Source organism: Chiloscyllium punctatum, chromosome 17 (assembly GCF_047496795.1).
Source record: "Chiloscyllium punctatum isolate Juve2018m chromosome 17, sChiPun1.3, whole genome shotgun sequence".
NCBI lineage: Eukaryota > Metazoa > Chordata > Chondrichthyes > Orectolobiformes > Hemiscylliidae > Chiloscyllium > Chiloscyllium punctatum.
The window spans coordinates 48131690-48157214 of record NC_092755.1 but is presented as its reverse complement, the minus strand read 5'-3'; the positions used below and the strand labels follow the sequence as shown (position 1 = coordinate 48157214).

The 25525-nt window shown below is 47.5% G+C and overlaps 1 protein-coding gene across 2 annotated transcripts in view; it reads left to right on the top strand.

The window, feature by feature from the left end:
- The window catches only part of slc5a1 (solute carrier family 5 member 1), a 102949-nt gene that overhangs the window by 61514 nt on the left and 15910 nt on the right, over window positions 1-25525 (top strand). For both annotated transcript variants that reach the window (XM_072587093.1, XM_072587092.1), the window contains exons 7-9: window positions 10590-10670; window positions 15933-16153; window positions 22108-22243. In XM_072587093.1, the coding sequence (XP_072443194.1) occupies window positions 10590-10670; window positions 15933-16153; window positions 22108-22243 (438 nt within the window). The remainder of the gene's footprint in view (window positions 1-10589; window positions 10671-15932; window positions 16154-22107; window positions 22244-25525) is intronic.

Genomic DNA, 25525 nt, shown 5'->3' with positions numbered 1-25525 from the left:
ACTCTCTCAGTGACTCCAATCCTGACCCTCACTCTCTCTCACTGATCCTAATCCTGACCCTCACTCTCTCAGTGACTCCAATCCTGACCCTCACTCTCTCACTGACCCCAATCCCGACCCTCACTCTCTCAATGACCCCAATCCCGACCCTCACTCTCTCACTGACCCCAATCCGACCCTCACTCTCTCATGACCCCAATCCTGACCCTCACTCTCTCATGACCCCAATCCCGACCCTCACTCTCTCACTGACCCCAATCCCGACCCTTACTCTCTCACTGACCCCAATCCTGACCCTCACTCTCTCAGTGACTCCAATCCTGACCCTCACTCTCTCATGACCCCAATCCCGACCCTCACTCTCTCACTGACCCCAATCCTGACCCTCACTCTCTCACTGACCCCAATCCCGACCCTTACTCTCTCACTGACCCCAATCCTGACCCTCACTCTCTCAGTGACTCCAATCCTGATCCTCACTCTCTCTCACTGATCCTAATCCTGACCCTCACTCTCTCAGTGACTCCAATCCTGACCCTCACTCTCTCACTGACCCCAATCCTGACCCTCACTCTCTCAGTGACTCCAATCCTGACCCTCACTCTCTCTCACTGAACCCAATCCTGACCCTCACTCTCTCAGTGACTCCAATCCTGACCCTCACTCTCTCTCACTGACCCCAATCCTGACCCTCACTCTCTCAGTGACTCCAATCCTGACCCTCACTCTCTCACTGATCCTAATCCTGACCCTCACTCTCTCAGTGACTCCAATCCTGACCCTCACTCTCTCTCACTGACCCCAATCCTGACCCTCACTCTCTCAGTGACTCCAATCCTGACCCTCACTCTCTCTCACTGAACCCAATCCTTACCCTCACTCTCTCAGTGACTCCAATCCTGACCCTCACTCTCTCACTGATCCTAATCCTGACCCTCACTCTCTCAGTGAACCCAATCCTGACATTCACTCACTCACTGAACCCAATCCTGACCCTCACTCTCTCACTGAACCCAATCCTGACCCTCACTCTCTCAGTGACTCCAATCCTGACCCTCACTCTCTCTCACTGACCCCAATCCTGACCCTCACTCTCTCAGTGACTCCAATCCTGACCCTCACTCTCTCTCACTGACCCCAATCCTGACCCTCACTCTCTCAGTGACTCCAATCCTGACCCTCACTCTCTCACTGATCCTAATCCTGACCCTCACTCTCTCAGTGACTCCAATCCTGACCCTCACTCTCTCTCACTGACCCCAATCCTGACCCTCACTCTCTCAGTGACTCCAATCCTGACCCTCACTCTCTCACTGATCCTAATCCTGACCCTCACTCTCTCAGTGAACCCAATCCTGACATTCACTCACTCACTGAACACAATCCTGATCCTCACTCTCTCACTGAACCCAATCCTGACCCTCACTCTCTCAGTGACTCCAATCCTGACCCTCACTCTCTCTCACTGACCCCAATCCTGACCCTCACTCTCTCAGTGACTCCAATCCTGACCCTCACTCTCTCTCACTGACCCCAATCCTGACCCTCACTCTCTCAGTGACTCCAATCCTGACCCTCACTCTCTCACTGATCCTAATCCTGACCCTCACTCTCTCAGTGACTCCAATCCTGACCCTCACTCTCTCTCACTGAACCCAATCCTGACCCTCACTCTCTCAGTGAACCCAATCCTGACCCTCACTCTCTCACTGATCCTAATCCTGACCCTCACTCTCTCAGTGAACCCAATCCTGACATTCACTCACTCACTGACCCCAATCCTGACCCTCACTCTCTCACTGAACCCAATCCTGACCCTCACTCTCTCAGTGACTCCAATCCTGACCCTCACTCTCTCTCACTGACCCCAATCCTGACCCTCACTCTCTCAGTGACTCCAATCCTGACCCTCACTCTCTCTCACTGACCCCAATCCTGACCCTCACTCTCTCAGTGACTCCAATCCTGACCCTCACTCTCTCACTGATCCTAATCCTGACCCTCACTCTCTCAGTGACTCCAATCCTGACCCTCACTCTCTCTCACTGAACCCAATCCTGACCCTCACTCTCTCAGTGACTCCAATCCTGACCCTCACTCACTCTCACTGAACCCAATCCTGACCCTCACTCTCTCAGTGAACCCAATCCTGACATTCACTCACTCACTGACCCCAATCCTGACCCTCACGCTCTCACAGACCCTAATACTGACCCTCACTCTCTCACTGACCCCAATCCTGACCCTCATTCTCTCACTGACCCCAATCTCAACCCTCACTCTCTCACTGACCCCAATCTCGACTCTCACACTCTCACTTACTCCAAACCTGACCCTAACTCTCTCACTGACTCCAGTCCTGACCCTCACTCTCTCACTGACTCCAATCCTGACCCTCACTCTCTCACTGACCCCAATCCCGACCCTCACTCTCTCACTGACGCCAATCCTGACCCTCACTCTCTCACTGACCCCAATCTCGACCCTCACTCTCTCACTTACTCCAAACCTGACCCTCACTCTCTCACTTACTCCAAACCTGACCCTCACTCTCTCACTTACTCCAAACCTGACCCTAACTCTCTCACTGACCCCAATCCTGACCCTCACTCTCTCACTGAACCCAATCCTGACCCTAACTCTCTCACTGACCCCAATCCTGACCCTCACTCTCTCACTGAACCCAATCCTGACCCTCACTCTCTCACTGATCCCAATCCTGACATTCACTCACTCACTGACCCCAAACCCGACCCTCACGCTCTCACTGACCCCAATCCCGACCCTCACTCTCTCAATGACCCCAATCCCAACCCTCACTCTCTCACTGATCCCCAATCCCGACCCTCACTCTCTCAATGACCCCAATCCCGACCCTCACTCCCTCACTGACCCCAATCCCGACCCTCACTCTCTCAATGACCCCAATCCCGACCCTCTCTCTCTCACTGACCCCAATCCCGACCCTCACTCTCTCAATGACCCCAATCCCGACCCTCACTCTCTCAATGACCCCAATCCCGACCCTCACTCTCTCACTGACCCCAATCCCGACCCTCACTCTCTCAATGACCCCAATCCCGACCCTCACTCTCTCACTGACCCCCAATCCCGACCCTCACTCTCTCAATGACCCCAATCCCGACCCTCACTCTCTCCCTGACCCCAATCCCGACCCTCACTCTCTCACTGACCCCAATCCCGACCCTCACTCTCTCAATGTCCCCAATCCCGACCCTCACTCTCTCAATGACCCCAATCCCGACCCTCACTCTCTCACTGACCCCAATCCCGACCCTCACTCTCTCACTGACCCCAATCCCGACCCTCACTCTCTCCCTGACCCCAATCCCGACCCTCACTCTCTCACTGACCCCAATCCCGACCCTCACTCTCTCACTGACCCCAATCCCGACCCTCACTCTCTCAATGACCCCAATCCCGACCCTCACTCTCTCAATGACCCCAAACCTGACCCTCACTCTCTCACTGACCCCAATCCCGACCCTCACTCTCTCACTGACCCCAATCCCGACCCTCACTCTCTCCCTGACCCCAATCCCGACCCTCACTCTCTCACTGACCCCAATCCTGACCCTCACTCTCTCACTGACCCCAATCCCGACCCTCACTCTCTCACTGACCCCAATCCTGACCCTCACTCTCTCACTGACCCCCAATCCCGACCCTCACTCTCTCACTGACCCCAATCCCGACCCTCACTCTCTCCCTGACCCCAATCCCGACCCTCACTCTCTCACTGACCCCAATCCCGACCCTCACTCTCTCACTGACCCCAATCCCGACCCTCACTCTCTCACTGACACCCAATCCCGACCCTCACTCTCTCACTGACCCCCAATCCCGACCCTCACTCTCTCCCTGACCCCAATCCCGACCCTCACTCTCTCACTGACACCCAATCCCGACCCTCACTCTCTCACTGACCCCAATCCTGACCCTCACTCTCTCACTGACCCCAATCCTGACCCTCACTCTCTCCCTGACCCCAATCCCGACCCTCACTCTCTCACTGACCCCAATCCCGACCCTCACTCTCTCACTGACCCCCAATCCCGACCCTCACTCTCTCACTGACCCCAATCCTGACCCTCACTCTCTCCCTGACCCCAATCCCGACCCTCACTCTCTCACTGACCCCAATCCCGACCCTCACTCTCTCACTGACCCCCAATCCCGACCCTCACTCTCTCACTGACACCCAATCCCGACCCTCACTCTCTCACTGACCCCAATCCCGACCCTCACTCTCTCCCTGACACCCATTCCTCCTCCTTTCCCATTAAATCCTTCCTTTTCCTGTGGAGAAACTTGCAGAAATTAGGGTCTCGGGCAGAGGAGGTCTGATCAGTAATGGTGGAGTGATTGTAATCGGAGTTAGTCAGGTGACCAAAGGAGAGAAACACCAAAATGACAATGAAGCGTAACAGGAATCCAGAGATAAAGAGAGATGATGCTTCTTATGTATTTCCAAACAATGTCCACTCTGTGTTCTGGCCTGGGTTTGACTGTTTCGATTATTTCAGCTCAGATTTCTAGCTATTATAACAACACTTGTTTACACACCATATGCAGCAGCTATAATGCGGACATTGTTCCCTAATTACTGACTCCATTTCTCTCCCTGGTAACAACCTAAGCTGCCGTTTTGCAACTTCAGTGTTATATTCGACGCTGAGATGATCTGCTTACCTCATGTCCCCAGCATCATTACATCATCTATTTCCACAAAGGATCATAGAATTCTGACGGTCTGGATGGAGGCTCTTCAGCCCATTGAGTCTACCCCAAGCATCCTACCCTGATCCACACCCCCACTACCACATTTATGTATATGACTTGGATGTGAGCGTAAGAGGTGCAGCTAGTAAGTTTGCAGATGACACCAAAATGGGAGGTGTAGTGGACAGCGAAGAGGGTTACCTCAGATTACAATGGGATATTGTTCAGTTGCCCCAATGGGCTGAGGAGTGACAGATGGAGTTTAATTTAGATAAATGTGAGGTGCTGCATTTGGAAAGGCAAATCAGAGTGGGATTTCATGGTAAGGTCCTAGGGAGTGTTGCTGAACAAAGAGACTTTGGAGTGCAGGTTCATAGCTCCTTGAAAGTGGAGTCGCAGGTAGATAAGGTAGCGAAGAAGGCGTTTGGTATGCTTTCCTTTCTTGGTCAGTGCTTTGAGTATAGGTTTTGAGAGGTCATGTTGCGACTGTACAGGTTTGTGTAAGGGTGCAGAAATTATGCTGAAGTTATACAAAACTATAATTAGACCCCACCTGGAGAATTGAGAGCTGACCCAAGCACCACACTTTAGGAGGGAGTTCAACGGAGGTTTGCGGGAATGATACCTGGACTTCCAGGGTTAGGTTATGAGGTGAGATTATCCAAGAGATGCCTTTTCTCATTAGAAATTGGAAGGTTAAGCGATGTTCTGATCAAAGTCCTCAAGATATTAACAGGCAAAGACAGGGTAGATAAAGACAAACTATTTCCACTGTTTAGAAGCTTTAGAACCAAGAGAATTAGGGCCAACTGTTCAGGAGAGACGTTAGAAAACATTTCTACAGACAAAGGGTGGTACTCTTGCACAAATGACAGTGGATGCAGGATCAGTTGTTAGTTTTACATCTGAGGTAGACATGCTTTTGCGAAGCAAAGCTATGAAGGGATACGGCCAAAGGCAGGTACATGGGGTTAGGCCACAAATCAGCCGTGATCTCATTGAATGGGCGGAGCAGGTTTGAGGGGCTGAATGGTCTGCTCCTATTCCTGTGTAAGATCATCCAAACATCCCACTGGCAGCAGGTCCTATTCTGACTTACACTGGATCCCAGTAAAAGCATGTCTTGATCTTACCATTCGAACCATTGTCTTCAAATCTTTTCTCTTCGTCCATCATTTCCCATTAGATCCCATCCTTTCAAAGTGTATTTAGGGAAATATTTATCAACCTGTCACAATGAAGACGGTCGTGGGTTAAGAGCACATGGAGCAAATGGCATTGATGCTTATTAGGGGAAGCTAGGTAGACTCACCTGAGGAGAAAGGAATACATGGAGGGAAGGCTGATGGTGAGGATATATCAGTTGGGCCGAATGGCCTACTTCTGTGCTGTGCATCAGTGCAGTTCTGCAGAACTGCAATAAATCATCCATTGATTAATATGCATGAGATCCCTGACAAGATCCTGCTCTTTATCTTCAATCTTGTTCTTTGTTCAGTTGACATGACCAAAAGTAAATTGCCCACGACTCCAGTAGATTCTGCGATTGCACAAGATCATCATCAGTTATTTTAATAAGGTCTTCATAAGCAGAAAGTGACTGTACCTAAGGCTTACTGGTGAAATCTTGTCTCATCTCTGCTGATGAGGGAGGAGATGTCCTCTCCCCGATCGCACCTAGAGAGGTGAAACACAGAAACATAGAAAATAAATGCGGGCCTAAGCCATTCGGCTTTTCGAGCCTACACCACCATTCAATCCGATCATGGCTGACCATGCAATCTCAGAATCCCACTCCTAGTTTCTCTCTATACCCCTTGATCCCTTTAGGTGCAAGGGTCATGTCCAGCTCCCTCTTGGATGTATCTGACAAACCTGCCCCAACAGCTTCCTGTGGGAGAGAATTCCACAGGTTCACAACTCTCTGAGTGAAGAAATCCTTCCCTATCTTGGTCCTGAATGGCTTACCCCTTATTCTTAGTTAAAAATCACACAACACCAGGTTATAGTCCAACAGGTTTAATTGGAAGCACACGCTTTCAGAGCGACGCTCCTTCATCAGGTGGTAGTGGAAGACACAATTGTAAGACACTGAATTTATAGCAAAAGTTTACAGTGTGATATAACAAAGAATTAAGGTATTTCTCAATGTATAATTTCAGTTACATCACACTGTAAACTTTTGCTATAAATTCAGTGTGTTACAATTGTGTTCTCCACAACCACCTGATGAAGGAGCATCGCTCCGAAAGCTAGTGTGCTTCCAATTAAACCTGTTGGACTATAACCTGTTGTATGATTTTTAACTTTGTACACCCCAGTCCAACACCGCCATCTCCAAATCATGACTGCTCTTATTCTCAGACTGTGACCCCTAGTTCTGGACTTCCCCAACATTGGGAGCATTCTTCCCATATCCAGCCTGTCCAGTCCCATCAGGGGTTTATATGTTTCTGTGAGATTCCCTCATTCGTCTAACTCCCAGCCAGTAAAAGCTCAGTCGATCCACTCTTTCCTCATAGGCCCGTCCTGCCATCCCGGGGATCAGTCTGGTGACCCGTCACTGGGCTCCCTCAATCGCAATGCCCTTCCTCAGACGAGGAGGCCAAAACTGCACACAGTACACACAGGGTGTGGCCTCACCAAGGCCCTGTATAACTGCAGCAAGACATCCTTACTCCGATACTCGAATCCTCTCACTATGAAGGCCAGCAGGACATTAGCTTTCCTCACTGCCTGCTGCAGCTGCGTACCAACCTTCAGTGACTGTTCCACCATGACACCCAGGTCTCACTGCACCTCACCTTCTCTTAAACTGCCAACATTCAGATCATAGTCTGTTTTTGCGACCAAAGTGGAAAACTAAAAATCCTGTCCAAAAGACAGGAAGCATCTTATTGATAACAAAATTGCAGATTAGTTTATCATGCTTTTTACTTTGGCATTATCAGCAAATTTGGAAACACCTTCCCCCAGGCCTCTATCCAAATCACTGGTCTACCGAATGGTCTTGGAACATAGCAACATGGGGAACAGTGACCATACAGTGTCTTGTATCTGTTCCATGAATCAGGGCTGATCAGGAGGTCATGCCTGACAAACTTGTTCGAATTCTTAGAGGAAGTAACAAGCAGGTTAGACCAAGGAGAACCAATGGATGTTATCTACCTGGACTTCAAGAAGGCCTTTGACAAGGTGCTGCACAGGAGGCTACTGAGTAAGATAAGGGCCCATGGTGTTAGAGACAAGGTGCTAGCATGGATAGAAGCCTGGCTGTCTGGCAGAAAGCACAGAGTGGGGATAAAAGGGTCCTTCCCAGGATGGCAGCTGGTGACAAGTGGTGTTCCAAAAAGCTCAGTGTTGGGACCACAACCTTTCACTTTACACATGAATGATCCAGATGGAGGAACTCAGGGCATTCTGGTGAAGTTTGCAGACATACAAAGAAAGGGAGAGTGACAAGTAGCATTGAGGAGGTGGGGAGGCTGTGGAAGGATTTGGACAGGTTCGGAGAGTGGGCAAAGAAGCGGCAGATAGAGTACAATGTGGGAAAGGGTGAGGTCATGCACTTTGTTAGGAAAAATAGAGACATGAACTATTTTCTAAATGAGGAGAAAATTCCGAAGTCTGAAGTGCGAAGAAACTTGGGAGCTCTAGTTCAGAATTCTCTCAAGGGAAACCTGCCGTTAGGAAGGCAAATGTAATGATGGCATTTATTTTGAGAGGACTTGAATATAAAAGCAGGGATGTACTTCTGAGGCTGTATAAGGCTCTGGTCCACATTTGGAATATTGTGCACAGCTTTGGGCCCCATATCTCAGGAAGGGTGTGTTGGCCCTGGAGCATGTTCAGAGGAGGTTCATGAGATGGTCCTAGGAACGAAAAGCTTAAGATATGAGGAATGTTTGAGGACTCTGGGTTTATACTCGATGGATGAGGAGGGATCGAACTGAATGACCTGTGGATGTATGGAAGATGTTTCCCTTGGTAGGAGAGACTGGAACCCAAGGACACAACCTTAGATTAAAGGGAACAGAGATAAGGAGAAACTTCTTCAGCCAGAGAGTGGGGAATCTATGGAACTCATTGCCACAGAAGTCTGTGGAGGCCAGGTCACTGAGTGTATTTAAGTGATACAGCTAGGTTCTTGATTGTCAAGGTGATCAAAAGATACAGGGAGAAAGCGGGAGAATGGGGTGGAGAAACTTATCAGCCAGGATTGAATGGCGGAGCAGGCTCGATGGGTTGAATGGCCTAATTTTTGCTCCTGTATCTTACGGTCTTATGGTCACATTGCTCACCTCAATTCCTCGGAGAAACCACTCTTAGCCCTTACTCTCTGATCTGACCCTAGCCAGTCAAATCCAAATGACTATCCTCCCCATTTTTCTCTTCCTCTCCCCATATCAAATCCCTCATTCCATTCCCTCATCTCACGTTTTTTTTCCCAAATCCAACTTAAAGACCTCAGTCCCACAGCCCTAATACCCCTGAGTGCACTATCAAAACGCATTGGCAAAACTCGTGTCAAGAGGAATCAGAGGGTCATCTCGCTACCGTTTGGAGTCACACCAGGCAGTTAGGCAGATGCTTGTGGTTGTTGGAGATCAGTCATCTCAGCTCCAGGACATCTCTGCAGGAGCTCCTCACGGTAGTGTCCTCGGCCCAACCATCTTCAGCTGCTTCATCAATGACCTTCCCTCCATCAGAAGGTCAGACATGGGGATGTTCACTGATGACTGCATGGACTGGTTGGACTGTAAGGTGTGTTTCTGTGCTGTATTAATCTATGACTATCTCCCACAAACTGCTCCAGGAGACTCTTGCGTATGGTACCTTGTCAAAAACCTTCTGAAAGACCATGTACCACTTCAATCTCCCCCCCCTGCCACCCACATCTATCACCTCCTCCAGTTTACCCAAATTGTTTTTCTCATTATTTCTCCCGTTGTTTTTTCCTTGTTGCCTGGTAGTGGGAAAGATAATGATTTGCAGGAGGCTTGGTTGTTGCAAACATGACCAGAAGTATAGAAGCAGGAGTAGGCCATTCGGCCCTTCGAGACCAAAACTTCACAACTTGCACCAACTGTGATCTGACCAAGGCCCTGTACAGCTGTAGCAATGCATCCCTGCTCCTACATTCCAATCCATTTGCTATGAAGGCCAATGTGCCAGTTACCTTCCTCATCACCTCCTGCACCTGAAATGCTTACTTTCAGGACTGAACATGGTCAACACTCATGATGTCCAAGACTGGACTTGATGGGAAATGTCCAGAAAGTCATTGTGCCCCAAGACATGATCCCCTGTTGCATCTACATATTCATATTAACCTTTATTTACTCTGAGATGTGGATAGAGCCATAGGTTCATACAGCATGGAATCAGACCCTTCGGTCCAACCAGTCCATTTAGGCCATAATCCCCAAACTAAACTAGTCCCACCTGCCTGCACTTGGCCCATATTCCTCCAAACATTTCTTATGCATCTACTTATCCAAATGCCTTTTAAACATGGTAACTGTACCTGCATCCACCACTTCCTCTGGCAGTTCATTCCACACGTGAACCATTCTGTGTGTAAAAACGTTGTCATTTTAAAATCTTTCTCCTCTCACCTTAAAACCTCCTAGTCTTAAAATCCCTGACCCTGGGGAAAAGACCTTTGCTATACACTTTATTATCTATACCCCTCATGATTTTACAAACCTCTATCGGGTCACCCTGTGCTCCAGTGAAAAACAAATCTGAGCCTATGCTTCTGTTGCAGCTGTGACAACATGAATGGTCTCTTTGACCTCGTTGTTTCATTATTAATGGAAAGTTATTCTGTGTGTTGCTGGCAGGTGGCTTGGCGGCTGTGATCTACACGGACACATTGCAGACCATCATCATGGTGGTGGGGTCCTTCATTCTGATGGGCTTCGGTAAGTCAACTGCTTCACTGCCCGCGATGTTAATGTATTGCCTCATTCCCTAGCAGCTCCCAGCACACAGTCTCCATAAAAGGAACCAGAGACAGACATTCCCATATAGCTGACAAAAGGGGAGGTCAAAGTCTCAGGCCTTTGCTCCAAAGTCGTTTTGTACTGAGCGTAGAGGAATCGGTCAGGAATGTGGCTCTTTCCCCATAGGACATGCTGCCTTTTTCTCTTCATGTTTCCCGGGGTAATGGGCAAGACCAGCACCTGTCCCCCTCCCTCCCTGTCCTTGGACTGAATGGCTTGCTCAGGCACCTCACAGGGCAGGGAAGAGTTAACCATGTTGCTGTGGGCTTGGAGTCACATGTAGGCCGGGCCAGGTCAAGACAGCATGTCTCCCTCCTCAAAGGCCGCGAGTGATCCAGATGGTTTTTTACAATAATTGGTCACAGTTATCCTGGTCACCATCACTGAAGTTATTCCAGATGTTGTGGCTCTGTTCGCCGAGCTGGGAATTTGTGTTGCAGGCGTTTCGTCCCCTGTCTAGGTGACATCCTCAGTGCTTGGGAGCCTCCTGTGAAGCGCTTCTGTGATCTTTCCTCCGGCATTTATAGTGGCCTGTCTCTGCTGCTTCCGGTTGTCAGTTCGAGCTGTCCGCTGTAGTGGCCGGTATATTGGGTCCAGGTCGATGTGTTTGTTGATAGAGTCTGTGGATGAGTGCCATGCCTCTAGGAATTCCCTGGCTGTTCTCTGTTTGGCTTGCCCTATAATGGTAGTGTTGTCCCAGTCGAACACGTGTTGCTTGTCATCTGTGTGTGTGGCTACTAAGGATAGCTGGTCGTGTCGTTTCATGGCTAGTTGGTGTTCGTGTATACGGATCGTTAGCTGTCTTCCTGTTTGTCCTATGTAGTGTTTTGTGCAGTCCTTGCATGGGATTTTGTACACTACATTGGTTTTGCTCATGCTGGGTATCGGGTCCTTTGTCCTGGTGAGTTGTTGTCTGAGCGTGGCTGTTGGTTTGTGTGGTGTTATGAGTCCTAGTGGTCGCAGTAGTCTGGCTGTCAGTTCCGAAATGCTCCTGATGTATGGTAGTGTGGCTAGTCCTTCTCCCAAACGTTATTCCAGATGTACAAAGTGAATTTAAATTCCAACAGTTGCCATTGTCATTCACTTTCCCCCAGTATTCAATCTGTTTGCTCATTCTAAAAATAATCCAGACTTGGAAGCAATGGTGGTGTCCATTCTACGCGCCAAATCAAACAGAATTACCAGCAGCAAGCAAGGAAGTTTTGACTTGCCTATTCTTTCAATCATAAATGTCTCCAAGGTAAGCATCTCTACCAACCGCTCCAAGTCGTTTGAATAAGACATTAAGCCAAGTAGATCTTGACTCAGGTGGACATAAAAGAGACGACAACATTATTTTGAAGAGGAGGCAGAGTTCCTTCTAGTGTCCTGACTTAATTCTATCCATCAATTAACACTGCACAGACCTATGAGCGGAGGAGTTGGGAGGACATGTTGAGGTTGTACAGGATGTTGATGAGGCAACATTTGGAATGCTGTGAACCGTTCTAGTCGCCCTGCTATAGGAAAGATATTATTCAATTGGAGAGGGTTCACAAAAGATTTACAAGGACGTTACCGGGACTGGAGGGCTTGAGTTAAAAGGAGAGACTGGGACATTTTCACTGTAGCGTGTGAGGTTGAGCGGTGACCTTCTCGAGGTTTATAAAATCATGAGGGATATAGATAAGGTGAATAGCCAAGGTCCTCTCCCTAGGTTGGGGTACTTTAAGACCAGGGACATACTTTTAAAGTGAGAGGAGAAAGTTGCAAAAAGTACATGAGGGGCAAATCTTTTACACAAAGGTAGTTCATGTGTGGAATGAAGTGGTGAATACGGGTACAGTTACAATGTTTAAAAGGCATTTAGACAAGTAGATGAATAAGAAATGTTTGGAGGGATATGGGCCAAGTGCAGGCAGGCAGGACTAGTTTAGTTTGGGATGATGGTCAGCACAGACTGGTTGGACCGAAGGGTCTGTTTCCATGCTGGGTGAATCAATGACTCTTATCTAGACAACAAAGTTAATAATTCATTGCTGTTTGTAGGACATCGCTCTGGGCAAATTGCCTGTTGTGTTTCCTGCGTGATACAGTGACAAAGAAGTATTGTCTGTAAATTCTTTGGGATGTCTTGAGATTACAACAGGCCCTTTATAAATATATTACAACCCCAGGCTATTGTTTTGTGGATGTGAGTTCGAATCCCACCAAGGCCGATGTTATTGAATTCAATTTTTAATCGAATGAAAGTCTCCTCATTCAAGAAAATCACTGCTCCTATGGTGGCTCCAATTCCACTGCCATCATCTATGAGTGATCACTTCCATAGCAATGGCTAGTTCTGGGCGGTTTTGGAAGTTGGGAGTGTTCTCTTGGCTTCCATAAACCAGAGTCCGGGGCTGGAGCTGGGGGTTTCCATTAGCTGTGATTGTCTGTCATTTAAGAGAGTTTGGGATTACAGTTATCTAATACAGGCAACTGCCGATTTCTGGCAAGCTTCTGATAGTTTATTGAAACTTGTTAAGAAGCAACAGTTTAGATATGATACATTAGTTAGATAACCTTTTTCGGAATGGCAGCTGGTGACAAGTGGTGTCCCGCAGGGTTCAGTGTTGGGGCTACAGCTGTTCACGTTAAAGATTAATGATCTGGATGAAGGGACTGGGGGCATTCTGGTGAAGTTTGCAGATGATACGAAGTTAGGTGAACAGGCAGGTAGTACTGAGGAAGTGGGGAGGCTGCAGAAGGATCTAGACAGTTTGGGAGAGTGGTCCAGGAAATGGCTGATGGAATTCAATGTGAGCAAATGCGAGGTCTTGCACTTCGGAAAAAAGAATACAAGCATGGACTATTTTCTAAACGGTGAGAAAATTCATGAAGCCAAAGTACAGAGGGATCTGGGAGTGCTCATCCAGGATTCTTGCAAGGTTGAGTCTGTGATTAAGAAAGCAAATATAACATTGCTATTTATCTCAAGGGGGTTGGGACACAAAAGCAGTGATGTGCTTCTGAGACTTTATAAAGCTCTGGTTAGGCCCCATTTGGAATACTGTGTCTAACTTTGGGCCCCATACCTCAGGAAGGACATACTGGCACTCAAGCGTGTCCAGTGGAGATTCACACGGATGATCCCTGGAATGGTAGGCCTAACATACGACAAACAGCTGAGGATCCTGGGATTAGAGTTTAGAAGGTTGAGGGGAGATCTAATAGAAACTTTCAAGATAATGCATGGCTTAATAAGGGTGGACGCTGGGAAGTTGTTTCCGTTAGGCAGAGAGACTAGGACCCGTGGGCACAGCCTTAGAATTAGAGGGGGTCAATCTAGAACAGAAATGAGGAGACATTTTTTTTGCCAGAGAGTGGTGGGCCTGTGGAATTCATTGCCACGGAGCACAGTGGAGGCCGGGATGTTAAATGTCTTCAAGGCAGAGATTGATAAATCTTGATCTTGCAAAGAATTAAGGGAAATGGGGAGAGTGCGGGTAAGTGGAGTTGAAATGCCCATCAGCCATGATTGAACGGCAGAGTGGACTCGATGGGCCGAATGGCCTTGCTTACACTCCTATATCTTATGGTCTTATAATTAGAGGTGGCCTCACTAATACCAGAGGATAAAGCAGACTATAGACATGGAATGTGTTGTTCTTGTTAAACTGGTCAGGACAGTTCCCTACTCTCAAACTGAGGTGTTAGAGAACTCTTCGCTGAGTCTTCTTTGTAGTCTCGGGATGTACAGGCTCAGTGGGTTAGCCACGTGAAATGCAGGATGACAGGTCATAGGGTAGGGAGGGTGGGTCTAGGTGGGCTGCTCTTTGGAGGGTCAGTGTGGACTCAATGGGCCGAAAGGCCTGCTTCCACACCGATGGAATTCTATGATTCTGGTCCGGCTTCCATTCCCAGCATTCTGGGAACGATCCTGCCGAGAACTCCTGGAAGAGAACCTTTCCACTGTAAGTACTCAGAAAATTCCGTTTTTAAGGGACTCCAATCTCCAACGCATTCCATAGTGGACAACTCAAAGTTCAGAGCTGTGTTCCTGCTCTTTGCTCCCTGGCTTTTCCATGTGGCCAAATCGCACATCTCATGCCTCAAGTCAGGAAAATGCTTGAGACGAGACTGGAAAAGCACAGCCGCTCAGGCAGCATCTAGGGAGCAGGAGAATCGACACTTTGAGCATAAACTCTTCACCGGGATGTTTATGCTTGAAGAACGTAGGTTCAAAACGTCAACTCTCCTGCTCCTGCCGGATTTGCTGTGCTTTTCCAGAGCCACCCTCTTCGACTCTGATCTCCAGCATCTGCAGCCCTCACTTTCTCCTCGTGAAGCTGGGATATAAGGACCAGACACCGTGGTGCTCTCAGTCTCCATGGTGACCGTGGGACTGGTTCCATTTAGCCCACTGTCAACATAGAGTGGAAGATTGTGGTCCCATTATTGGTGTGTTCCTCAGGGAATTGCTGTCAGTGAGAGTTTGAGGGAAAGCGAGGTGCAGGCTGACCACGAGTGCACCCGCAAGGTCAGATTTCAGGCCCGGCCTACTTTTGATTCCTGGCCTCATCCCCTCATATCCTGAGAACAGCAACTGGTCAGCTAGAATCATTTGGAGGTTGGCCAGTGGGAATGTCAGAGAGAGAGTCAAACAGAAAAGTGGCTAAAAGGGTGAAGAGGCCATCGTGGACAAGGGAGGATTGGCGAGAGATTTGGGCCTATCTTCAGCTAACAGGAACACCACGGCAACCATTTTGTTCAAGCCTGAGTTAAAATCTTAATGGACTCCCAGATCTCATACAAATTTGGTCTGTATCACCAAATTAGATTTTAGATTTAGACTTTATTGTCATATATACCAAGCACAGTGAAAAGTTTTCAATCCCACCAGACTCTGCACCACCTTAGGTACAAGTACCTAGGTACAAAATCTTAAAACAAGGCAGAAAGAGATAAGGAACAAAGTTAAAAGTTAAACATTATGGGTCGCTCTCAGAATAATATAAAGAAATAAAGTTAAAAGTTAAATATTACAGCAGTTAAAATGGCAGGCAGAAGGCTTCCAGAAAGATTTAATGGACTTGTTTCTGCTGTGGAGGATGGCTTAAAATTGTACTCCAGTCAAGGACTTCCTTATTTCTGTGCTGTCACCAATCAAGAGAATCTTTTGCATTGCCAAGAACTGAGGTTGGATATTTTGTGTTACAGCATTCAATGAAGTGGGTGGCTATGACACCATGAAGGAGAAATATATGAATGCCATCACTAGCCAGACGACTTCTCCCAATCTGAACATCAGTGCGAAATGTTACACACCCCGTCCAGACTCTTTCCACTTGTTCCGAAATCCCATCACTGGTGATATTCCTTGGCCAGGCCTGACCTTCGGCCTGTCAATCCTGGCGATCTGGTATTGGTGTACCGATCAGGTAAGAGATAGTCACACCAGATGCTAAGTTTCTCATTCCTTTTGGTTTTGTTCCCCTTTATTTCTGCCGCTTTCTTTTTATTCCACCTTTGTAATCAAGTGTGTAACCAAGATGGCGCCAGTCATGTCAGCGGAGGCAAGATGGCGCTGAAGGGTGACACAGCAAAGGGGACTCATGTCTGGCCATCAGGCTCATGCCCCATGGTGGAACATTTAACAAGAAGGGCTGTAAACGTGGACACTTTCTTTATATCTTCATTCTTCTGCTTTAATATTCTATGTTTTGGTTTATTTTTCTGTGTTTTAAGATGGCCACCAGACTGTGGCAACACTATACAACACTTTTCACGGCATTTTGTAACAAGATACACATGACTCTAAAAAATCAAATCAAACAGGTGAAAACCACATACATTGTGTTGATTTTAGCTATGACTGAGTCTAGGCATTGGACGCTTCTGAAAAGGTCGTTACATAACTAGACCCTGCGTTTAAACATTGCAAAAAAACTGTTAGTGTAATTGTTGTCCTTTTTAAACAACGCTTTTAGATTCTAATATTTAATTCAGTGTGATCTTGGCAAGTTGAGCGGGTGTCCAATTGCATAGGAGAAAGTGTGGACTGCAGATGCTGGAGATCCGAGTCAAAATTCCTGATGAAGAGCTTATGCTCGAAACATTGACTCTCCTGTTCCTCGGATGCTGCCCGACCTGCTGTTCCAGCACTACATGTTACGGCCAATTGATTAGCAAATGCATGATAATGTGGGTGAAATGTGAGGTAATCACTTTGGCAGCAAACCAAGAAGATAGATTATTATCTAAATGACTATAAGTTGAGAGGGGAAAACATGCAATGAGACCTGGGTGTTGTTCCACATCAGTCACTGAAAGTAACATTGCAGGTGCAGCAGGCAGTGAATAAGAAAATTTATGTGTTGGCCTTCATAGTGAGAAGATTCAAGTACAAGAGCAAGAAGCAATAGCACCATGGGTGACATGGTAGCTCAGTGGTTAGCACTGCTACGTCGCAGCTTCGATTCCAGCCTCAGGTGACTGTGTGGAGTTTGCACGTTCTCCCTGTGTCTGTGTGGGTTTCCTCCGGGTGCTCTGATTTCCTCCCACAGTCCAAAGATGTGCAGGTCAGGTGAATTGGCCATGCTAAATTGCCCATAGTGTTAGGTGCATTAGTTAGAGGAAGGTGGGTTGCTCTTTGGAGGGTTGGTGTGGACTGGTTGGGCTGAAGGGCCTGTTTCCACACCGTAGGGAATCTAATCTAATATCTTGCTGCAATTGTACTGGGCCTTGGTAAGACCACACCTGGAGAACTGTGTGTAGTTTTGGTTTCCTTAGAGAATCCCTACAGTGTGGGAACAGGCCATTTGGCCCAATAAGTCCACCCGACCCTCTGAAGAGTAACCCAACCCAACCCATTCCACCCTCCATTACTCTGCATTTACCCCTGACTAATGCACCTAACCTACACATCCCTGAACACTATGGGCAATTTAGCATGGCCAATTCACCCTAACCTACACATCCCTGAACACTATGGGTAATTTAGCATGGCCAATTCACCCTAACCTACACATCCCTGAACACTATGGGCAATTTAGCATGGCTAATTCACCTGACCTGCACATCTTTGGATTGTGGGAGGAAACCAGAGCACCCGGAGGAAGCCCATGCAGACACGGGGAGAATGTGCAAGAGGAAGGATGTTCTGACTACGGAGGGAGTGCGGTGAAAGTTTATCAGACTGAATCCTGGGATGACAGGACTGGGGGATGAAGACAGACTGGACCAGTTAGGACTACATTCACTCGAGTTTCGAAGAAGGGGACGGGGGTTGGGATTTCATCAAAACCTATAAATTCTAATCTCTAGACAGAGTAAACACAGGAAGGATATTCCCAACGACCAGGGAGTTCAGAACCAGGGGTCACAGTCTAAGGATTCAGGGTAGACCTGAATTTCAGACTGAGATGAGGAGAACAGTCTTCATTCAGAGAGTGGGGAACCTGTGCAATTCTCTGTCACAGAAAGCAGTTGAGGTTAAAAATAGATAAGTCCCCTGGGCCTTATGTGGGATTTATCCGAGGATTCTCTGGGAAGCCAGGAGGAGATTGCAGGGCCTTTGGTTTTCATCTTTATGTCATCATTGTCCATAGGAATAGTGTCAGAAGACTGGAGGATAGCAAATGTTGTCCCTTTGTTCAAGAAGGGGAGTAGAGACAACCCTGGTAGTTATAGACCAGTGAGCCTTACTTCAGTTGTGGGAAAGTGGTGGAAAGGATTAAAAGAGATAGGATTTATAATCAGTCAGAAATTAATCAGTTGATTAGGGATAGTCAACACAGTTTTGGGAAGGATAGGTCGTGCCTCACAAACCTTACTGAATTCTTTTGAGATGGTGACCAAACAGTTGACTGAAGGCAAAGCAGTTGATGTGGTGTATATGGATTTCAGTAAGGCATTTGATAAGGTTCCCCACGATAGGTTATTGCACAAAATATGGAGACTTGGGATTGAGAATTATTTAACAGTTCGGATCAGAAATTGGCTAGCTGAAAGAAGACAAAGGGTGGTGGTTGATGGGAAATGTTCATCCTGGAGTTCAGTTACTAGTGGGGTACTGCAAGGACCTGTTTCGGGGCCACTGCTGTTCGTCATTTCAATAAATGACCTGGATGAGGGTGTAGAAGGATGGGTTAGTAAATTTGTGGGTGACACTAAGGCCGGTGGAGTTGTGGATAGTGACGAAGGATGTTGTAGGTTACAGAGAGACATAGATAAGCTGCAGAGCTGGGCTGAGAGGTGGCAAATGGAGTTTAATGTGGAAAAGTGTGAGGTAATTCACTTTGGAAGGAGTAACAGGAATGCAGAGTACTGGGCTATTGGTAAGATTCTTGATAGTGTAGATGAGCAGAGAGATCTCTGTGTCCACGTACATAGATCCCTGTGAAAGTTGCCACCCAGGTTGATAGGATTGTTAAGAAGGCATACGGTGTGTTAGCTTTTATTGGTAGAGCAATTGAGTTTCTGAATCATGAGGTCATGTTGCAGCTGAACAAAACTCTGGTACGGCCACACTTGGAGTATTCCGTCCAGTTCTGGTCACCACATAATAGGAATGATGTGGAAGCTTTGGAAAGGATTCAGAGGAGATTTACCAGGATGTTGTCTGGTATGGAGGGAAGGTCTTATGAGGAAAGGCAGAGTGACCTGAGGCTGTTTTCATTTGAGAGCAGAAGGTTGAGAGGTGACTTAATTGAGACATATCAGATAATCAGAGGGTTAGATAGGGTGGACAGGGAGAGCCTTTTTCCTCAGATGGTGATGGCTAGCACAAGGGGACATAGCTTTAAATTGAGGGGTGATAGATATAGGACAGATGTCAGAGGTAGGTTCTTTATTCAGAGAGTAGTAGGGGCGTGGAGAGTACTGTCTGCAACAGGAGTAGACTCGCCAACTTTAAGGGCACTTAAATGGTCATTGGATAGGCATATGGACGAGAATGGAGTAGTGTAGGTTAGATGGGCTTCCTGATTGGTTCCACAGGTCAGCACAACATCGAGGGCCGAAGGGCCTGGACTGCGCTGGAATGTTCTACGTTCTGTTGTTTTCAAGGAGTTTGATATAATTCTTAGAGCTAAAGGGGTCAAAGGGCACGGGGAGAAAACAGGAACAGGAGACTGAGTTGGATGATCAGCCATGATGGTATTGAATGGTGTAGCATGTTCAAAGGGCTGAATGGCCTCCTTCTGCTCCTATTTTCTACATTTTCATGTATTATGCAAGTGTGTCTGTGGAAAGCGCATCAACATAGAAAGGCCAGTAACAGGTTAGGATTGTATTCACAAGACGAAATGAACGCGAGATCAGTTATTAATTACCTCCACCACTTTAGGTGGGAAGGGGTAATACTTTTGCCCGTTGTTTGTTTGTCTGTGTATAATATATCCCAAATCCGAACAGACAAATTTCAACAAGACTTACCACACAGATAGGATATTGGCCCAAGGAAAAACCGATTACTATGGTAAAAATGTAGATCTGACCTGGATCCTGGAATCTTTGATCCATTGACATCGGGAGATAGAGAAAATTGACTTTGCTTTCGAATGTTGTGGGTTGGTTTATGTTGAAAGTTGAAGAGCATTATGGACTATCTGAAATTGCCCCAGCTGTCAAGAGATTAGATTAGATTAGATTACTTACAGTGTGGAAACAGGCCCTTCGGCCCAACAAGTCCACACCGCCCCGCCAAAGCGCAACCCACCCATACCCCTACATCTACCCCTTACCTAACACTATGGGCAATTTAGCATGGCCAATTCACCTGACCTGCACATTTTTGGAGTGTGGGAGAGGTGAGCAGAGTTTTCGGAGCAGGTTATTGGATGGGGATTGGCCTGAAGCCTCCTCAAGCAGGTCGAAGCTCTTAATGAAATTATTTGTTCCCTCAGCTTTCATTTCTTTCATGGAATCTGGGTGTTTCTGGCAAGGTTAGCATTTATTGGCTATCTCCAATGGCCCTCCCAATGAGGGTTCACTAGGTCATTTCAGAGGACACTTGAGGGTCATCACAGGAGTCAGATGTCAGCCAGACCAGGTAAGGGGAGCAGATTTCCTTCCCTATAGGGCATTAGCGAACTAAATTCATTTTTGCAACAATCAGTGATGACCATCACAGACAACGTTTAGTTTTCAATTCCAGACCTGTTCATTGAATTTAAATTCCACAATTATGTCACATTCACATCCCAGGACCCCAGAGAATTAGGATTATGAACACAGTGATGTTACCAGTACACCGTTGCTACAGTATATCAAACAGGCAGGAAAAAGGCTCAAGAAGGAGCCATTTCATTGTGTTGTGAATCAGTGAGAAGCGTGCAGTCTGTGTGATGGTAGGCAATTTACTGAGTCTTCTCTTCATCAGTTTTAATGCTGACCTTGATGGATTTTCATTAATCATAGCTGGCCTTGGACATGGGGGGTGAAAGGCAGGACTAGGACTAACTCTTTAAGGGGCAGAAAAAAACTCAGGGAAAGGGACCCAAGGGGTAAACTCTTTCACGCAGAGGGTGGTGTGTGTGTGGAATGAGCTGCCAGAGGAAGTGGTGGAGGCTGGTACAATTGCAACATTTAAAAGGGTATATGAATAGGAATGGTTCAGAGGGATATGGACCGGTTGCTGGCAAATGGGACTAGATTGGGTTGGGATATCTGGAGGGTCTGTTTCCATGCTGTACATCTCTATGACCAACTGCTTTGCTGCATTTCTGTGTCTTATATGTCCTCCATTCCCATGAAAAATCAACACTATGGGTGGCACGGTGGCACAGTGGTTAGCACTGCTGCCTCACAGCGCCAGAGACCCGGGTTCAATTCCTGCCTCAGGCGACTGACTGTGTGGAGTTTGCGCGTTCTCCCAGTGTCTGTGTGGGTTTGCTCTGGTTTCCTCCTACAGTCACAAAGATGTGCAGGTCAGGTGAATTGACCATGCTAAATTGCCTGTAGTGTTAGGTAAGGGGTATGGGTGGGTTGCGCTTCGGCGGGTTGGTGTGGACTTGTTGGGCCGAAGGGCCTGTTTCCACGACGTGAAGGAAATCTGCTGCCCTTACCCAGTCTGGGTAATGTGACTCCAGGCCCACTGTAATATGGTTGACTCTGGGCATTAAATGCTGGCCAAACCAGTGACACATTTTGCACAGAATAATGGCTGGTTTTTGCCCAGAACCTGCAAGTTGCTGGGAGTAGATAATGGCTCCCAAACCCGAGTCAATCATTTTAGCTCCACCTTCAACCCAACGGTTCAAAGGGAGCTCATGACTGAAGACATACTTGGTCCAAACAAACCAATGGGGGTCTCCAGAATGAGGGTTTTGACAAGATTTAACATGAAAGGCTCAGTTTCAGCAATAACATGCTCCTCTCTGTCACATCGCAGGTCATCGTTCAACGCTGTCTCTCTGCGAAGAATATGAGTCATGTCAAGGCTGGTTGTATCCTTTGTGGCTACCTCAAGCTGTTACCCATGTACCTGATGGTCTTCCCAGGAATGATCAGTCGGATTCTGTACACAGGTACGGATTATCACGGAATTCTTTGAGGAAGCTTTATCGGATAGCATCAAGCTTCCCACCTAACTTCCCGCTCTCTTTCACAAGAACAAGGAACAGGAGCAGACCCGTGACTCTGTTGAAGTTAGCAAAACCAAAGTGCTGGAGAAATTAATGGGACTGAAAGCTGATCTATCCCAAGGTCCTAATAATCTGCATGTGCCCGATGGTGGCTGCGTCCAGAACCACAGGGGTCACAGTCTTGAGGATTCAGGGTGGACCATTGAGAACAGAGATGAGGAGACATTTCTTCACCCAGAGAGTGGTGAGCCTGTGGAATTCATTACCTCAGGAAATAGTTGATGTCAAAACATTGGATATATTCATGGGGTGACTAGATTCATGGGGTCAAATGGGACCAAAGATTATGAGGGGAATGCAGGATTAGGCTGTTGGGTTGGATGATCAGCCATGATTGTGATGAATGGCGGAGCAGGCTTGAAGGGCTGAATGGCCTCCTCCTGCTCCTATCTTCTATGTTTCTACATCCCAGAGCACTAAAGGGGGTACCCATGGAAATAGTGGATGCATTAGTACTCGTCTTTTAAAATTCTATAGATTCTAACAGCAGATTGGATGCTGGTAAATGGAATTCTGTTTGTCTCTTTCCTTTCTGTATCAACAGCAGAGTGTTTAGCGTAAAATCAGTTGTAGGCAAAATGCTGGATTTTATTATAAGAGATGTGATGACAGTGAGAACCAATGGTTTTACACAAAGTCACCATGGATTTAAGAAAGGGAAATTGTGTTTTACAAACCCACTAGAAGAGTAGTTGAGGGAGACCCAGTGGGAGTGGCATTTTCAGACAACTTGGGCTTAAGCCCCACAACTCAGAGGGTTTGCGTTATTAGCGGGGTAGGAGGGACAGTGGTGCTGTGGGGAGAACTTTTATTTTAAGGTCACAGGTGGGCATCACTGGCTAGGTCAGCATTTATCGCCCATCTCTAGCTGACTCGGAGAAGATTTGGGGGGCGGGTGGGGGTTGGGGGGGGTGTGGGGGTGGCTGGGGGGGAGCTGTCCTCGAGAACCGCTGCAGACCATGTTCTATAGGTCGACCCACAATGCCCTTAGGGATTGAGTTCCAGGACTTTGACCCCGGGACACTGAAGGAACCAAGATGTACAGGTAGAAGATCATTTATCCGAAACGCTCAGGACCAGCTGATTTTCGGAATTCGGAATTTTCAAAATGTGGCAGTTTAATGGTGACATTTTTTAAAAAAATCTTACCGGAGAAGCCGACTTCTAACTGAGAACGTGCTGGGTCACACCCCACCCCACGTCACATCTGAGTGACCTGCATCGAGTGGCTGTCAACTTGGGTTAACTGTTCGCTGGCCAAACAAACTTGTTAATGAGGAAAAAACTTCACAAAGAAACACTCAGATTTCAGAGTTTTTCGGTTTTTGGATGTTTGGGTAAAGCATCTTCTACCTGTATTTCCAAGTCATAGCCTCAAAATTAGGGGGGAGCAGATTTAGGACTGAATTGAGAAGGAACTTCTTCACCTAGAGAGCTGTCAATCTATGGGATTCACTGCCCAGTGAAATGGTTGACGCGACTACAGCAAACATTTTTAAATCTTATTTTCTTGAACAATAAAGGAATTAAGGGATACGGTGGGAGTGTGGGTAGGTGGATCTGAGTCCACGAGAAGATCAGCCATGATCTTATTGAATGGCGGGTCAGGCTCAAAGGGCTGAATGGCCTCCTCTTGCTCTCAGTTCGTATGTGAGTGGTTTGGAGGGGAACTTGCAGATGGTGGCGGTGTTCCTATGCGATCTTGAGAATGGCAGAACATGAGCCGTAGTGGGAGGTGGGTGCAGGAACCGAGATAGTGAGTGAGGACAGCACAATGACCTTGGACCAGGTTGTCAAGATTTGGTGAGCTCCTCTGCTCGTCCTCTGGGAAAAGAAGGCTCCTCTCCATTGCACCAGCCCTTTCAACCAGTTCCACTCGGGCCCCTGCAGGGGAAATCATGGAACCCCATTCCCCTTCTGCAATGCATTCAGATTCGGCCCTTGACTGAGCAGGGCAGCTTCGGAATGCCAGTGCCCACCCCAGGGGTGCACAGCGGCCTTTTTAAAGATGCCATGGATGTGGCATTTCAGTGGATATGTCTGAGCGGGCATCTGTTCCAAGAACAGCACATGGTAAGATGGGACAAGAATTAGATATGGGGGACACCACGGGGGTAAGGTGGGGAGTTCACGAGACACATTTGGTGAGAAAACTCGCCAGTCCTTGTGGGGGGAATCCCTGCATAAAAGCTTAATACAATTCCAACTTAGCCCTGAAAAGTAAGACTCGGCCCAGTATTTCAACAGGATCACAGTTGGCGATGGGCTGTGGTGTAACTTTCTTGCCCTCTCTTCAGATTCAACTATTTCAGTGTTCGGTACATTCAACACGGAGTACCCACATCTCCATGGGCTAAAAACAAAGATTGACAACCCTGAGTGAAGTCATTTCTCCTCATCTCAGTCCTCATTGAGTTTCTCTCTGCCGTAGCTCACTGTGACACTGCCCAACGTTGAGTCAGAGGATTGTGTCACTCTTTGCCAGCTCTGGTTGGAAATATCTGGAGTGTTGATTGATTTGACCCCTGACCTCCAATCACCCTGGTGATTGGTATCCTGACATAGCGATTGTCCCCTGCCCTCCTGTGGTGAACTTTGCAATCACAGCTGAACCTTGAGCATTGGTCCAGACAGTACTGGTGGAGGACAGCACTGTCAGAGGTGCTGTCTTTCATTGTAGTACTGCCTGCTCTCTCAACTGGGCATTACAGAACCCATTGTGCAGTTCAGAGGAGACCAGAAGGTATTTCCCCCCAGGAATTAAGGGATACGGTGGGAGTGTGGGTAGGTGGATCTGAGTCCACGAGAATATCAGCCCCAGCATCTTGGCCAACGTCTCAACTCAATGACACCAAAAAAAAACAAATTGTAGATTCCCTACAGTGTGGAAACAGGCCCTTCGGCCCAACAGGTCCACACCAACCCTCCGAAGAGTATCCCACCCAGACCATCCTCTCTTTATTTTTAACTAACACACCTAACCTATACATCCTTGACCTCTATGGGCAACTTAGCATGGCTAATTCTCCTGACGTGTCCAACAGTTGTCTGTGGGAGGTAAACAGAGCACCCAGAGCAAACCCACAGAGAGGATGTGCAAACTCTACACAGACAGTGGTCTAAGGCTGGAATCAAATCCAGGAACCTGGCACCGTGAGGCAGCTG